This window comes from Delphinus delphis, chromosome 4, assembly GCF_949987515.2.
Source record: "Delphinus delphis chromosome 4, mDelDel1.2, whole genome shotgun sequence".
Taxonomy (NCBI): Eukaryota; Metazoa; Chordata; class Mammalia; order Artiodactyla; family Delphinidae; genus Delphinus; species Delphinus delphis.
In genome coordinates, this window is record NC_082686.1 from 37,690,037 (window position 1) to 37,705,477 (window position 15,441).

Consider the following 15,441-nt stretch of genomic DNA (forward strand, 5'->3'; position numbering starts at 1 on the left):
TATGCTTTTTCTCCCTTCCTTATGGTTGCTGTTAAGACATTTATGGAGGATTGCCCAAGATTTCTTGCTATACCGAATTAGAAGAATCCCACTAAACAGCTTAAAGCCGCCATTTATAAAGCATTTACACATTGCTTGGCCCTGTACTAACAGGTTTGCATTCTCACTTAATCCTTACAACTCCAAGAGTTAAGTACTATTATTATCCCTATTTTGCAGTTGAGGAGGCTTCAGATTTAAACGTTCAAGTAAAATCATCAAACACTGTGAAGCAAAAAGTGACAGCTATGGGGTTTGAACCTGGATCTACCTGATCTCAGTACTGACCGATGTGATACTGTCACCTGCTAAGCTCTACTGAAATTTACGTCTAGATTAAGTCAAATTCTCAAGAACAGCAACAACAAATTAATTTCCTCCACCCCTAACTCTTCCTCCGTCACACAAGTTCTTGTAGGCAGGTAGGTGTTCCCTATACTTAGCCTCTCCCACGCCCTCTGCAATCTTTCCCTTTTGCTTCTGGGAGCTTCAGAGAATGCTACTGCAGCTGGTGAGTGGGCAGGTGCAGCCACCATCTGCTCTAGGAGTCCAACTGCGCACAAGAACTTAGCACCCAGACCTGGCCCAGCCACCACGGGTTCCAGAACCTGCTGGGGACACGGCTAACCCCGCCCCCTCGCGGTGGCGATTGGCTAAACCCTTCCCGAAGGCTAGGCACTGATTAATGGAGGTGCTGTCTCCTCAGAAAGTTAGGGCGAGACTCTCTAAGGAGGTGAGAACAGCCGGGGGTGTGTGAATGGGGGATTCAGTTCTTCCTGCCCGAAGGGTCCTTGAGAAGCCTGTTTGTTTTTCCCGGCGCCTGTCTCCACCCATCCCTTTCTCTCATTGGCCAGGCCTGGTGGGTGGGTGTGTTTCCATTGGCCGGGGGGCGGTGTCTGTCCCTGGCCAGGGTGGGGGCGGGGCCTCCACCGCGCTGAGCTTGCCCTTGTGTCTGGTGCTCTGTAGAGCTGCCGCCGCTGCTGCTGCCGCCGCCGCCGCCGCCGCCGCCGCCGCCACCGCTGCCACTGCTGCTGCTGCAGCCGAAGCATCCGGGAGCCGCCGCCGCTGCCGCCGCTACCGCCTCTAGCGCCGCTTCCACCTCTAGCACAGCTTCCACCTCCACTCCCAGGACCCCGAGACACCCCTAGCGCGAGCGGCGGCTGCTGCTTGCTTGCTCCCCCTCTTCCCCGCCTCTCCCTTCCGTGACCTACCCACTCCTTGCAACCCTCGTCCGCCCCTTCTCCGACACCCCGGCATCCCTGCACCACCTGCTCGGACAGCCCCGGCGGGTGCTGGGACTTGCTGCGCGCGCGGAGAGGAAGGCAAGCTCCGAACCCGTGCCTGGCAGACGGACTGTCGCGGCTGCACCACCATCAGGAGGAGGAGGAGAAGAAACTATTTTGCCCACCGAAACCCCATTCTGCGGGTGCTTCGCCGTTGCCGCTTCTGCTGCTGCTGATCAGCGTCCGCGGGTTCGAACACCGCAGCGGCGAGGACCCTGGGTCCAGAGGGCTCCGCGAGGAAGACACCGGCGGAGCCCCGCACTCTGGTGCTCCGCTCACCAGCATCTCTTTGCCCCCCTCGTTCCATTCCAAACCCTCCACAGAAGGGACCATGATTTGGAAACGCAGCGCCGTTCTCCGCTTTTACAGTGTCTGCGGGCTCCTGCTACAAGGTAATCCCCGCCCCGCCGCGGGGAGCATCAACTTCATGCCCGTTCCCCGTCATCCTCACTCCACCCCATATTTCCACTCTCCCCCTTACAGTCAGTCCCCCAGTCCCTGGCGATTTCCACCCCCTCCCCCTACACCCCGGTGCGGCAGGGGCCAGTGGCAGTTTGCTCCAGCCCCTCGAATCTCTAGCGCTGTCTCAACCCTGCTCTCTCGGCAGTCAGCCCCTTAACGGGCACCTTTCGCCTTTTCATTCACCTGAGCTTCCTACATCTCTCACTCTCCATCATCGCCAGCACCAACCCCCCACACACACACTCCCACGCCTTTTGGCTGGCAACTTGTGCCTTCTCTGAACATTACACGCTCCCACCAACCCCCACCAGCCACCTCCCACATCACAATCCTGACCGACCCTCTCCATCTCTTGTCACCTCTTTAACCTCCCCCTTTTCGGGTCGTCTTTCTCTTTCCCTTTCCTTCCACCATCATCATATCCGTGTGCCTTTAAAAAGTGTGTGAGAGCCTGGGAGCGAGCTACCGAGACGGCGAGAACAGCAGCAGCGGCAGCACTGTGTGCATTGCAATAACATCCCCGGTGAAGGGGGCGGGGGGAATGTGTTGTGAGACATGTCATTCACCTAGGAAGAGAGAGGAGACTGTCTGAGGTTAAAAGAGAGAGAGAGAAGGAAGAACGAAAAGAAAAAGAAAAAAAAAAAAGGAGTAAACGGAAAAAGAAAGAATGCATAAATAAACCAAGAAATAAAAAGAGAGGGCCGGGAAAGGGAAGAATTAAAAGACCAAAAGCCACTTTATCAACAAACTGACTTTTTATTATTCAGTCTGTGTGGTTTTCTTTTTCTTTTTTTCTTAAGACAAGAAACATATGCACCCTAGCAGTTACTTTACTGCTAAGGGATTTTCGCTTAGATTCCCTACCTCTCCATCCGCTCTCTGCCGCTTCTTTTCCGTAATTAATATTATCCTTTCACGTGAAATGTAGGACCCCCTGTGACCGCAGCGGAGGGAAACCGCACAAAACACTGTTATTATGCAAATCACTGGTTTTGGATGCAGACTGGCTAGGGAACTGGGGTACACTTTTCCTCAGACCCTCTCTTTTGAAGGAGAGAGGAGGGGGCTGTGTGGAATGGGAGGACGATGTGATTATGAAATAAATGGAGTAGGAGTGCATAGGAAGAGCACCCTTTGGGTGGTAGTGGAGGCAGAGGCGGCATGCTAGGGCTGAGTGGGCAGGGGCTGTAAGGCGGAAGATTGTTGCTTTGAAGAGAGTGGTGTAGGGATGTGGCTTGAGTGTGAGATACAGGGAGGATGGATGTGAAATTATGGTCCATATGATATTTTTTAAGCTACGTGACTCTTGATTTCTTGATAAACCTTTGCCCACCTCTATCCCCTCTGTCATCATTTGTGTATTTGTAGGAAAGATAAGTTGATCAAATTTATTCGTCCCTGGGTAAAAGGAATCTGAAAGTAAGACACATAGAACCACAGGCGTGCAAAACCCAGTTGGCCTTTGGAGGATTTAAATGAGGTCAATGAACCATCTTTCAGCAAGTTCTTGGAATGCATCCTCTCTCCTAGCCTCCTCCGGTAGACCGGGATCATATATTTTTTAATGCATATTTATGAATGTGAAAGAAGAGATAGTGGACAGAATTTTCCTGAATTAACTAACTGAACTTGCAGATATATGTGTTAGAATATTTTGTGGTAACTTTGTGTATTTTATGTTTGATGTAAATTTTAGATATATCATGTGCCGAATCCCTGAGAAGGCAGACAGCCTGTTCTTCTTTCTTATGCCGCCTGGTCCCATTTCCCACCGCTTATACCGCCACCCTCACACAAGTAATCCGGTGGCTGACACATTACTTAGGTTTCTAATCCGTCCTGAAACATCCTCCTAGAGACCCCACTTCACCTCTCAGTAACTTGCATTTCTCAGCTCTGCTGTGTGTGTATGTGTCTGTGTGTGTGTCCGCACACGCCACGCTGAGTAAGGGGAGTGTGATGTGGGGAAATCAGTTAATTTGGTGATTGCGATGAAAATTCGACACCACTGGATGTGTTTTCCCTGCCATTCTGTGTATGCTGGCCCCGGCACGTCACTGCACACACTACTGGGCTGGTGCGAGAAGATTATTTATTATAGAGCATGTGGGCAATGGACTGCACTTGGGGGTCGCGTCCTCTCTGCCTTCAACATTTCCCTGTGAATTGTCTATTCAGTGCACTGCAAAATAACTGTCTGCTGGTGCCTCTTTCTCTCTCTCTCTCAGCCTGAAGGAGGATTTACTCTTTCTCTACCCTGAGAGATTCCATCAGCTGCATTCTTTTTTATTAAGGGCATGGGCCTCTTTTATTAAGTATGTAAACCAAGTATTGAAATAGTGCTGCCTTTCACAGCAGACTGGGGAAGAGGGGTGGAAAGTATACTAGAGAAAATGTACCACTGCAACCAGCAGCAGGTCCAAATAAATAAATAAATAGGTGTCCTATACAGCAACCAGGGAAAGAGCACCAGCTCAAGGATGTATGTGTACTTCTGAGCATCTTAGATCAGGGCATATTAATACACCAAAAGAGAGAAGAAGATTTAAAGAAAAAAAAAAAAAAACTAGAAGCGGGAGGAGGCACAAAGCCCCATTGGACTGTCTTCTCATGTTTATGGCTGCCTCACATTTATCAAACACTGCTCCACAGACACATCACACTTTGTTGATATTGTCAGTTCCTGCTCAAACAAATTGCTCATGCCTTCCTGTCTTGGTCTTGGCTGAAAACATTGCTTCAGGGTCCAGGTTTATGTTTCTCCCACTACTCTACTGTTTTATTAGGGCTTGGTTAGATTGTAAAATGAAAGCTTTATTTCATGGACACAGATTAAATACTTAGCAGGTCTTTCCTTTCTATGCACAGGGAAGGATGGGTGGCGGGGGAACTAGCGAGCAACTGATTTTGGCCAGAGGTAGTCTGCTCTGCCTGTTAGTAGTTATGACTAGGCAAATACTATACGCAGTCTGCAGCTTCTTATTATTAGCGTTATCAACACTATAGTGGTATATTCACTTAAGACATACTAATCAATTTATTTATCCTTTGTATTATTATCCCATTTCTTGTGGTACGCATTATTTTAGACAAGAAGGCTCATTTGAACACATCTTCCCTGTGGTTTCACTGTGTTTTACCTTGTCAACAATTTTTTACTTTTCTTGGGAAGCAACCTCAATCTTTTGGCTTGTTAATATGTAGAGTGATAAGCCAGTGGTGAGATTCAAGATAATGATAAAATGAGTTTTTAAAAAAAGGCTTAAATAGTTCTATTCTACAACATCTACTACTTCATCCTCACTGGGTCTTTAGGAAATGCATAGTTAGATAGAAAATAAATGTTTCTGACCAAAGTATAACTTGGAATGTAGACTACTTAGGTAATAAAATTTGATTCAGTATTAAGCTATATAGCACCCTTTTTTATTTTCCTCCATCATAGAGGGAGAACCTGGGGCAAGGGCAGGGGACACATTAAAGAAATGAATTTCTGTAGAATGAGGAGTATAAAAGCTTACCACCTGCAACTAAGACCTCTTCTTGGCTACAGAGTAGATCCAGTTCAATTGCTGACCCTCCCTGAAGCTGTATCCTTTTCCATGCCTGAGGAGACACTGCAAAGATGGAGACTGTCTTGTTTAGCACAGCAAACAATTCTAGAAAGGGCAAAAAGGAAGGAAGGGCAAATGTAACCACAAAATAGAGACGCATAGATTCTAATTTTGTTGAGAACTTTATTTCCTTTTTAGAGTTAGCCTTACACAAAAACATACCCAACACTAATATTGGGGCTTTAGGGGTTTTGTGTGTGTGTGTGGCTATGGGACGGACATTCTAGTAAATAATTTGTTATACTTAGAAAGATCTTCAAGTTAAAGGTCTGTTGAACATACATATTACTTGCCTCAGTGTGTGTCATGCACCTCCCCTTACATTTTTAGAAAACACATTGTAATGCAAAATACATTTATATATACTTAATAAAATATTGACAACTTAATACTTCCTAAAAATAAGTCTCTCCCACTCTTTTCCCTCTACATGTAGTAGCCTTAGCCATGTTGAGCTCATTTCTTATGCTGAATGCAGTTTCTAAGATACAGCTCACTCCTTCCTTTTTTTGATTAACAGCTGAAACTTTGAAAAGTAGACTTTGTACACAAGAGTCAATGACTATGACTTAAACAGCAAACACCAGACAGTAATTACGATAATCTCCCTGCAAATATGAGGAGTTCCTAGACTAATTTAGTATCAAGATATGGAAGCTTACTTCATTGTCTTTTCCCCTATTTCTACAGCTAGTAGAATTCTGGGAACATAATATGACAAAGATAAGCATCAACTGAGATGGCCTCTTCCTCCCTTTTCCACCAGAAGATCAAATATGTGAAAAATATTTGCCCCCCATTTAAATAGTGAGATAGTCATTTTTCTTAAAGAAAAACTTACTTAAATCACTTAAACAGCAAATGGATGTGCAAAAATGTTGGAAGACATCCTAAGCATGCATTTTAAAGTGGCCTGAAATCAACAACAAGTGATAATCAATTTTCTTTTGAAAATAGAGGGTCTATGGGGTAAAAAATGGTTAAGACAAGTAAAATTTATCTATTATGAAGTATTTGGGGGTACATTAATAATATAACATAGGTGTTTCATATTATTGTTTTATTTGATCATGCTGACATGCATTCTATGAGATTTATTGATAGAGACTCCTTGTTTTAATAGACTTCATTAAACTTCCTTGGCAAAATCCCCCATTGTGTGGCAGCTAGCTGAGTAGGTTGAGGAGGCAGTGAGAAGGGAAATAACAAATCAAGGAAGTGGAAATCACAAACTGAAGTCAGAAGTCCCTTGTGGAATTGTCAGATACAGGTTTGTTTACCCTCTTAAAACAGCTCTATTGCCTGGTTTTTATTAAACTTAAGCTTCCTGAGGGCAAGCCCTGAGCTTTACTTATCTGTGCAATCTTCTTATTCTCAGTTTAGTAAATGCCTAATAGTTTTGAGTTGAATAATAGGTATGTCCTAATTAGTCATGATGGAGTTAAATGGTCCCTTCTCCTCATAATATATCAGCCCTCTTACTTTGCTAAATAATACATATGAGTTAACTTTAACATTTTGTAGGTCGTATTGGTTTAGAAAACTGTTTTCCTATCAAAAATTATCATAGCAATAGCTGTTGATATACATCTTTAGATGAATACAGTTTGATCAGCTGTTCTTTGGCATGAGGTTTCCCTACCCATTTTTTTTCTTTTCCAGAATTAAAAATCACAAATATTTTGCATAAGATTACAAACTCAATTCATGAAAAAAAAAAAAAAAATGAGGGGCATGACTTAAATTTACTGATTTAACCTAAAATATTTAAAAAGACAAGTTCATTGCCAACATTTTATTTGAAAATGTCAAGCATTTTTGGAGTGCAGTTCTGTAGTATCAAAAAAAGACATCTGCAAATTCCTCGCGTAAAGAGGTGGGTGAAGATTAACCTAGAGCTGTGGCAGCTGAAGCCCCCTGCTGTGTGATGTTGCAAATGGCATCTCAGGCCTAATGTGCTCTGCAGCCGCAGGCGAACACGCAGGAAAGCAGTCATGTGGCATGAGTGAAATGGGAAGTCTTTTCATATTTCATAGCTTGTAGTGGACATGAACCATCCTTCAGCTTTTCATAACTAGAAACAATTCAGAGAGTATTTCTAATCATGTGAGGTCATGGCAAAGCAAAAGAGAACACATATTTTGCTTAGAGATTAATGTAGTAAAAAAATCCTAATAAAATTATCAACATTTTCATCAAATGAATGGTACAAACTTGCAACTATCTTGCAAACTATCAGGACCACGGGTCAGTTTAATGAAAATAAATAGCAAAGTTAAAATAGTATTCTTATGCAGTTATTTACATGTGTTGGACCTAATCAATGTTGAGCTGGCAAATACTCTTTTATCCTTCTCTTCCTTTAGTGAGTAAGGACTCAGTCCCTTGATTTTTTCCTTATTACAGCACTTCCTGTTTTGCGAGAATACAGTAGTTTTAAAAGGAATAGGAATTAATTGTTCAATGTTTGTTCACACAGTTTATTTAGTGTCATAAATTGGAATTTGTGTTAACATCAAACTAGTAGAGAATATTTCCTTTCTGTCTGAACAATTTTATTTATCCCACAGGCAAAATCATCAAATACGTTCCTTAATAAATGTAAGAGTTGTGGACCTTATGGGCAACCTATCATGGAAGCCTATCAGATAACAGTAACTAATGTAGCATTTTTTATTTTGATTCCATTTGCTACAGAACAAAGTAATTGAACATATTATGCATATTGATTTTTATTGTAGAAATGAGGCCAGTTGGTCCTGTTTATGTGTTCAGTAGGTTTCTTTAAACAGATATGAAATTATTTTTATCTTAGCAATATGTAATATATATAAAAATTAGGAAAGTAAATATTCTGCTTAATTAGGTATGAGTTAAATATTAATGTCCAAATCAAAGATGTAATTACTGAGAAAGGAAATATTCCTCAATCATTTATCTATATATATGCACATACAAGCCTAAAATTTAGTTATTTTTAACTGTAAAGATGTTTGAAGGACGTGTTTATAATTTTGTACATAATTAGAGCTTGGGGCTCTCAGGGATGAAGTGTGAGGAAAAAGGAAAAGTTTATTTTGTTTGCACTTATTATTTTCTTTTACCCTTTTTATGAAGGTTAAAAAAGGTATTATTTGAATACATTTTCTTAGGCTGCGGCAATGATTAACTTTTCCACTTAAAAACACATACACGCAAGGTTTACAGTTTCTGAATTTGCAATAGAGCTCAGCATTTATTCTGGATCTTCTTTGGTGCTTATAAAACTGAGTGATGAGAACCTACTGCTACCTGAATAGAGACAGGGCTGAGGTTGTAAGGAAACCTGCCATGGAGAGAGCCAGCCATTAATTATTCACATTCTATTTTAGAGGTCTTTGAAGTAAATATTAAGACAGTCATTATTCAACACTGGGGATAACTCTTTCTGAGTCAGCAAATAGTTTTCACTTGAATATTTAAATTATTTTTCAGCTATCTGAATGCTGAAGGGGAAGCCCCTGTTTAGTCACAGTTAAGCAGTTATTCTGGGGACTAGATACTGACGTCATTAGGGATGTTTAGAACACAAAAATAAGCATTCATTTGCTTTGAAGAACAGAAAATCTTAAAGCTAAGTGTGATCAAATAGTGTAAATAATTTCACATAAGCGTACAAAAGTCCATTTATAGGTTAAATTGACCCCCCCTAATAATTTTATAGATTTGATGATGGCTTATTTACAGTGACAGTGCATTATCTATCTAAAGTCATCTTTGGGAGCACAGTGAGAAAGCACCTTTCCTGACAAGGACGTGCTGCCAACTGCTAAGTGTATAGCTGTTATATTGATTCAGTATAATTTATAAAACCAATTAATTTGTTCTTGTAAAGAAATCTTTTTAGCTTCTTTGCTAAAATTGTTTGCATTTAGAGATACAAGTGCCTCCCATAATGCTAACTTAAACATCAAAGCCTAAAATTTATGGTGCATAAAATATGTTTCTACTTTCATAATAAATTCATATTTTACATTAGCTTGTCCTATATCCCTGCTGGAGAAAATGTCCCTGACATCTATACCTTCCATTCCCTCTCATACTTTATATGTCCTCTGCTTTCAATTTTAAGTAGTAGACTTAGGCTGAAATGAGAGATGATTAGAATATTTGTATTGAACAGCAAATAAAATGCACAATAAGCTTCTGATTTGTCATTCCTTTATTGCAATCTGTTTTATGGTCTGATATCTGAATAGTAACTCAGCTTCCTTTATATTCTCTAGCAATATAATACCCACCAACTCCACACCATTCTACCCACCTGAAGGACCCATTAAAAGAAATTAACGGGGGATGAAGTTTAGTTAAAGGGAGTTTTGCTAAACCTATGTACTGAATATGTCCAGATTGGGTGTTTTTTCTTTGAACTTCCAAGGCTTGTACCCCAGTGTTTTAGCAAGGATAAAACACGTACAGTGTGCATTTAGTTGTTTTTGTTATTGTTATCATTGCATTTCGTGAGAGTTCAACCTTCTTAGTCTCATAATAAAAATGGCAAAAAGAGGAGGGAAGGAATGTGAGTCAGCCAGCCAAACACACAGAAACGCCTGGCAAAGCTGACTAAATTAGCATATGCTAGGCTGTGTATTTCCCTCTGTTGTTACATAACTCTTTTCTAATAGGAAATCACTTCTCCTACTTAACCCTTTCAGGAGGTTTGGAATTCTCCCACTGTTATCCTTTTATTTTGCTTCATTTATTTTCTCAAGAATTGTGTAAATCATCTATTGAAGGGCTTTTATGCCAAATTCTCTTTTTTTCCCCCTTCAGTCTTTCTGTATACAAATGTTCCATTCTGTGCCCAACTTCAGGATTCAGGAATCAACTTTTCTATAGCTTTCACTGAGAGGACCTAATTAGCATTTTAGGCTCTCTTTACTCATGTGCAGCTTTCTTTAGAAAATGTATTAGTTCTATGAGGTTCCCCTAAGGATTCATAATACTCTAGTTTGTTACATGTACTGTGATATTCAGTGTGCCTTATTTATGCACGTGTCCTCATTTCAAAGCCTTTTCAGGGATCATGTGGATAGAACAAGGGGTCTGGCTGTAAGTTCACTGTCATGTATTAATGTGTAGGTGGTATTCAGAGAAGGATGTTTCTGAAGGCAATTATATATCTATGACTCCAGTATAGCAAGCAGTTACTCACATTCTACACTTACTAGTTACCCTGCCAAGGCAGAATGAAATTCACCATTGTGATGCAGAATACAGTATCTGTTATTTCTAAATAGTTCTTTGCTCTGGGAATGAAATAAAATAATGAGTGAAAATGTGTATCCCCTGTCCTGAATAGGGATTGTTCCTTTCACTCTCCCAAACAAAAAGAAGAATCAGAAATTGTTCCTGAATCAATACTCTATTCCTTAACTAGTCCATTAACACATTTTGCTATGGTGGGATCTTGAAGTTATGCTGGTTATTATTTGAGGCTATAGATTTTTAGAGAGTATTAATTGCCTGCAGTCTTCATGGGCTGCTAAATGTCAGTACATTGCCAAATTTAAGACATATTTTGAGTTTTTGATTTGGATGCAATGTGGACAACTGTGCAAATATATAGGAATATTGAACGAGAGAGAGAAAGAGAGGGAGAAAGAAACACTTTTTTTTTTTTTTTAGAGAGAGACTATATTTGTGGAGGAATAGCTGCAAATAATTTGCTCATTTTAGTACATGTCACCATTTATAAAAAGGATATGTTCCTACATTACATGAGTTTGAGAGTATACTTATATTAATTGTACCCCTTGACTTACTTGTATTCCTGGGTTATATATCATCAAAAAATTTGAGTTTAATTTGTAAATACAACTGTTCTTTCTTTTTTTATGACTATTGCACTAAAAAGCATTTTATAAGTTGATATCCTGACACTTTTAACGAATTTTTGTTTCATTATTTTACACAACTGAATGATTTTCCAAGCCTTATCATTATTAATGGTAGCTAAAAAATGCTAATGTCCAGGAACCCGTGAGAGTTTTTTATGAGAAGTTTTGACCAGAATCTGATGTGGTTTTTTTAGTAGACAAAAGAGTGCCATCTGCCCTTTATTGATTATTTTAAGCATTTATGTTTTCTTAGTTTATGAGAGAACTAAGCATTTTATTTTGCCTATGTTATGATCTATATAACCCCTACATATATTTTTATTATAGCATTTTGAATGTTAGGTATTTATCTGTCTGTCTCCTCTAGTGGACTATAAGCCCCTAGAGTGCAGGGTCTTAGTCTTCATTTTATTTCAACTGCCTAATCGAATGTCTATTTTTAAATGTTTTCATTCCACTGATTGATTAGTTCTCTTCCAATCCATTTAATCATGACGCATCTCTTTAATTGGATCCAAATAATATTTAAGTATTTATAATTGCCAAAATGCCAATACAGTATTCTGAATAGAATAAATGTTTGCAATCAATTTTCATTTGTATGTAAAGTACAGGGAGAAGACAAAAATGAATACTAAGAAATATAATTCTAAATAATGACATACTTCACGAAAAATGTAGAATCACTCCTTTCAGTTAAGGTAGTCAGTTCAAATTTGCCCTGAAAACATTTGTCTCATAGCTTTGAATCTCCCTGATTTCTCTGGGCATTGTAACCCTTTGTCTTTCTTTATGTATCCCTGGCCCCCAAAATATTCCTGATGATGACTTTGGATAAACATGAAGCCAAATCATCTTACTGTTCTATTTAGAGTAGCTGGTATTTCTGGATAAATGTATAAACAAAGAGGAATTACAAACTGACCTTGATCTGCCAGATTATCAGTGAGGACTGACCTGCTTTTGTTATTGCCAAGCTGTAGAGATGAGGTGCTCTGAGTAGTCCTTGAAGTACAGATTCAGGGTATATTCTTCTCAGTTTAACTCGGGGAGTTTCCATTTGTTTTATTTAAAAGGGCTTTTACAGAAAATTCTAAAAAAAAAATATATATATATATATATTTAATGCTAAGTCATACTTCTACAATTGAGGACACATGTTTGCTATGGTTGAATTTGATTTAGTTTTCTTTTTGCATTTGGAAAGACAGTGAGAGGTAGAATGGGAATATTAACTGCTTTTTGAAGAGAATTTAAATATAGTTACTGGGAGCTGAACTCCAACAGTGAAAAGACTTTCTACAATTTGTAGTGACTCTATTTCCACATAAAGTGTTTTAAGAATTCTTTTTCTAAAATGTCCCAGAGAAATGTAGTTTTTCTTAAAAGTTATATAGTTTTTCTTCAAATTAAAAAAAATAATTTCCCCATTGTCTTTCAGATTTTTGACTGTTTCATGACTCTTGGCATTTGAAAGGATATTATTAAGTAGGCTAAGTTAAGATTTACTTGAAGCCAAATCACTGTATCATCTGCCTGTTAGAAATATGCATTCAGTTAACAGATATTCAAAGTAGATTAAACTATCTCAATTTACTGAGGGTTATTGCCACTTTATGAAGTTAATATTAGAATTATATTCCCCCATAGCTTCTGTTAGTACCGAAAATCTTGCTTTATGTGAAGATGTGAGTGTCAGTATGATGCAACAGCCAGGTAAGAATAATCTCATCTTTAACATGGCTTTTGTTTAGCCCCAGCTGATCCACTTTCCAGAGCCTAGTGAAAAAAAGGGAAGATAGTTTGGGAATCAATTTTGTTGACTATATCACTGTTTTGATGAAAAGTTATTTTAATATGTTACTGAATTTTATTCATTATATTGAGATATCCTATAAATCTATGGTTAGAAGTGACATATTTAAAATTTTTTATGTGTAATCATATAGTATGTGAAACACTGGAAATGTGTGGAAGAATCACACCTTTATATTTCTCAACATTTTTGTCATAATGGCCCACTCAGAAATTGAATTTTCAGTTTGATATGAGAAGGAAGTACCTTTATCTATTACTTTAAATGCTAAAGCATTTCAGACCAACATTCTTGTTGAGAGTGGCCAAATTAAGAACAACATCCATAATATTCACCAAAAGTATATTGTACTAAGTGCATTGTCTTTATAAAAAGATTTGATGGTAACTAGCACGAAAAATAAGTGTGTTTGATAATATTTACGAATATATTTTTAAAGGTCAAGAAACATTTATAGAGGATAGTTTCATGTCCACTGGCTTGCTTCATACATATATATGTGTGTGTGTATATATATATGTATATATAACAGAAATGCTGTGGGTGAGGTAAGACTGATGGTGTTGTGAACTTCAATTCTCCATATCCTTTCACTTCTGTGGGATAGCTAAGTTAAAGATATTGGTAGAGATAAGTTCATAGTTTTTTAGAGGTCTGATAGAGGTCATTAAAGTTAGGTTTACTTTAACTTTTTGCTTTGCTTTACCCAATTTTATTGACTATACAGATACAGACTACCAACAAAGCAGAACATCTTTGAAGGATGTGACAGCATAAAAGTACATTTTATAATACAACAACTATGTTTGACAGATGGGTATGGACAGGTTGGGAAGACTGATAATCTTTTTATCATTTAATAATGATCTTACTATAAGGTAGCAGTAAACATGTTCAGGCATTAGAAATATTTCCTTCTGAGATCTTCACATCATCTTGGTGTACGCAGATGGAGAATGGGAGTGACTTGGTGATAGAGGAAGAGGCAATAATAGATACTCATGATCCTTGAGTGGAATACAAGGAGCTGCCATATCAAAATACAGTTAGTGTGGGAGTGGTAGTGAGGTTGACCTGCTGAATGTCTTTTATTTTGTAGTGAGAGTTCTCTATTCTATAGAGGGAGGAGATACCACTGAACTAATTTAGACTTTGATTTTTGGAAGTGCCCTGCAGCATCAAGATGTAATGGTAGGAATCAAGGGACCCAAGTTCTCATCAAAGCTATGCCACTATTTTAGATATGAGTGAGTTACTTCTCTTGCAGCTTAGTTTTTTCATCTGTGAATTGAGAGATTGGAACCACATCCATTCTTTGGCAATATGTTGTAGAAGGATCTTATGGATGATAGCAAACTGCAGAAATGCTGTTTTTCTTTTAACTTTCCACCTAAAAATCTTTTATAACACAGTCACTATAACATTAACTGTGTGCCCTTAAATACCTTTTACTAAAATTTAATTTTTTATATCTACTCATGCATTATTCAGTATTTAACATTTTTACACATGTTAAGTGATTGTTATTCTGATATGTGTCTGTATAAATTTCAGAACTTTTTCCCCTCTGTCAATGACTTTTATAAATTAATTTTGTAGCCATCAGCCTGAGTTTGGGTTGTACAGTTTTTTCTAATGAAATTACATCCATAGATCAATTTTGAAAATTAGTAAACTGTTGCTCTGTTACTCATTTTTATTAGGGAGTGGATTGAATTGTTTTAATTTTGACTTCATCTTTGTATTTCTATGCATTTAATATGTGTGTATGTAAAGATCTCTACAATCATTTTATTTTTCATAGCCATTGATTTTCTTAAACATAACTTATTCATTTATTGATTCATTTTTTCAAGAAATATGTACTTGAAGGCAGCATTGTAAATGTTGGTTATACAAGTAGACAAGATGGAAATAGTTTCTGCTCTTATGGAGCTCGCATTCTAGTAACTGAGATACAGAATAAACAAATCAAAATATTACAATGCCTTAATTCTTTTTTCTCTGAAATAAAAATATTTTATTTTTATGTTAATATCTTTTCCATAGCAACAAAATGCGGATATATCAATGAGGATATGAAATCACTGATTTAGCAACAATATTATAAACCTCACTGGGCTTTTAACATTTTTATTTAAGGTTGGACTAAAGGGCTCTCATTTCCTCCAGTTGTTTATCATGAAAACATTCTCAGTATGATGCCAGTTTCTTTCTTTATTTTATTAATACAAGTTGAAAGAAGCTGACAAGTGAACAGAAATATTCAAGCCTGTTCTATTCTAACTGATTTGTTCAAGAGGATGATTCATTTAATTTCATAAAGGCTCAGTGGGCCAGAACTGTAG

General features: G+C 38.4%; 1 protein-coding gene across 2 annotated transcripts in view; it reads left to right on the forward strand.

Moving 5' to 3' along the window:
- The first annotated feature begins 1,026 nt into the window (after window positions 1–1,026).
- The window catches only part of CADM2 (cell adhesion molecule 2), a 1,062,587-nt gene continuing 1,048,172 nt past the window's right edge, over window positions 1,027–15,441 (forward strand). For both annotated transcript variants that reach the window (XM_060010480.1, XM_060010481.1), the window contains exon 1: window positions 1,027–1,714. In XM_060010480.1, the coding sequence (XP_059866463.1) occupies window positions 1,654–1,714 (61 nt within the window). In that variant the 5' untranslated portion in view covers window positions 1,027–1,653. The remainder of the gene's footprint in view (window positions 1,715–15,441) is intronic.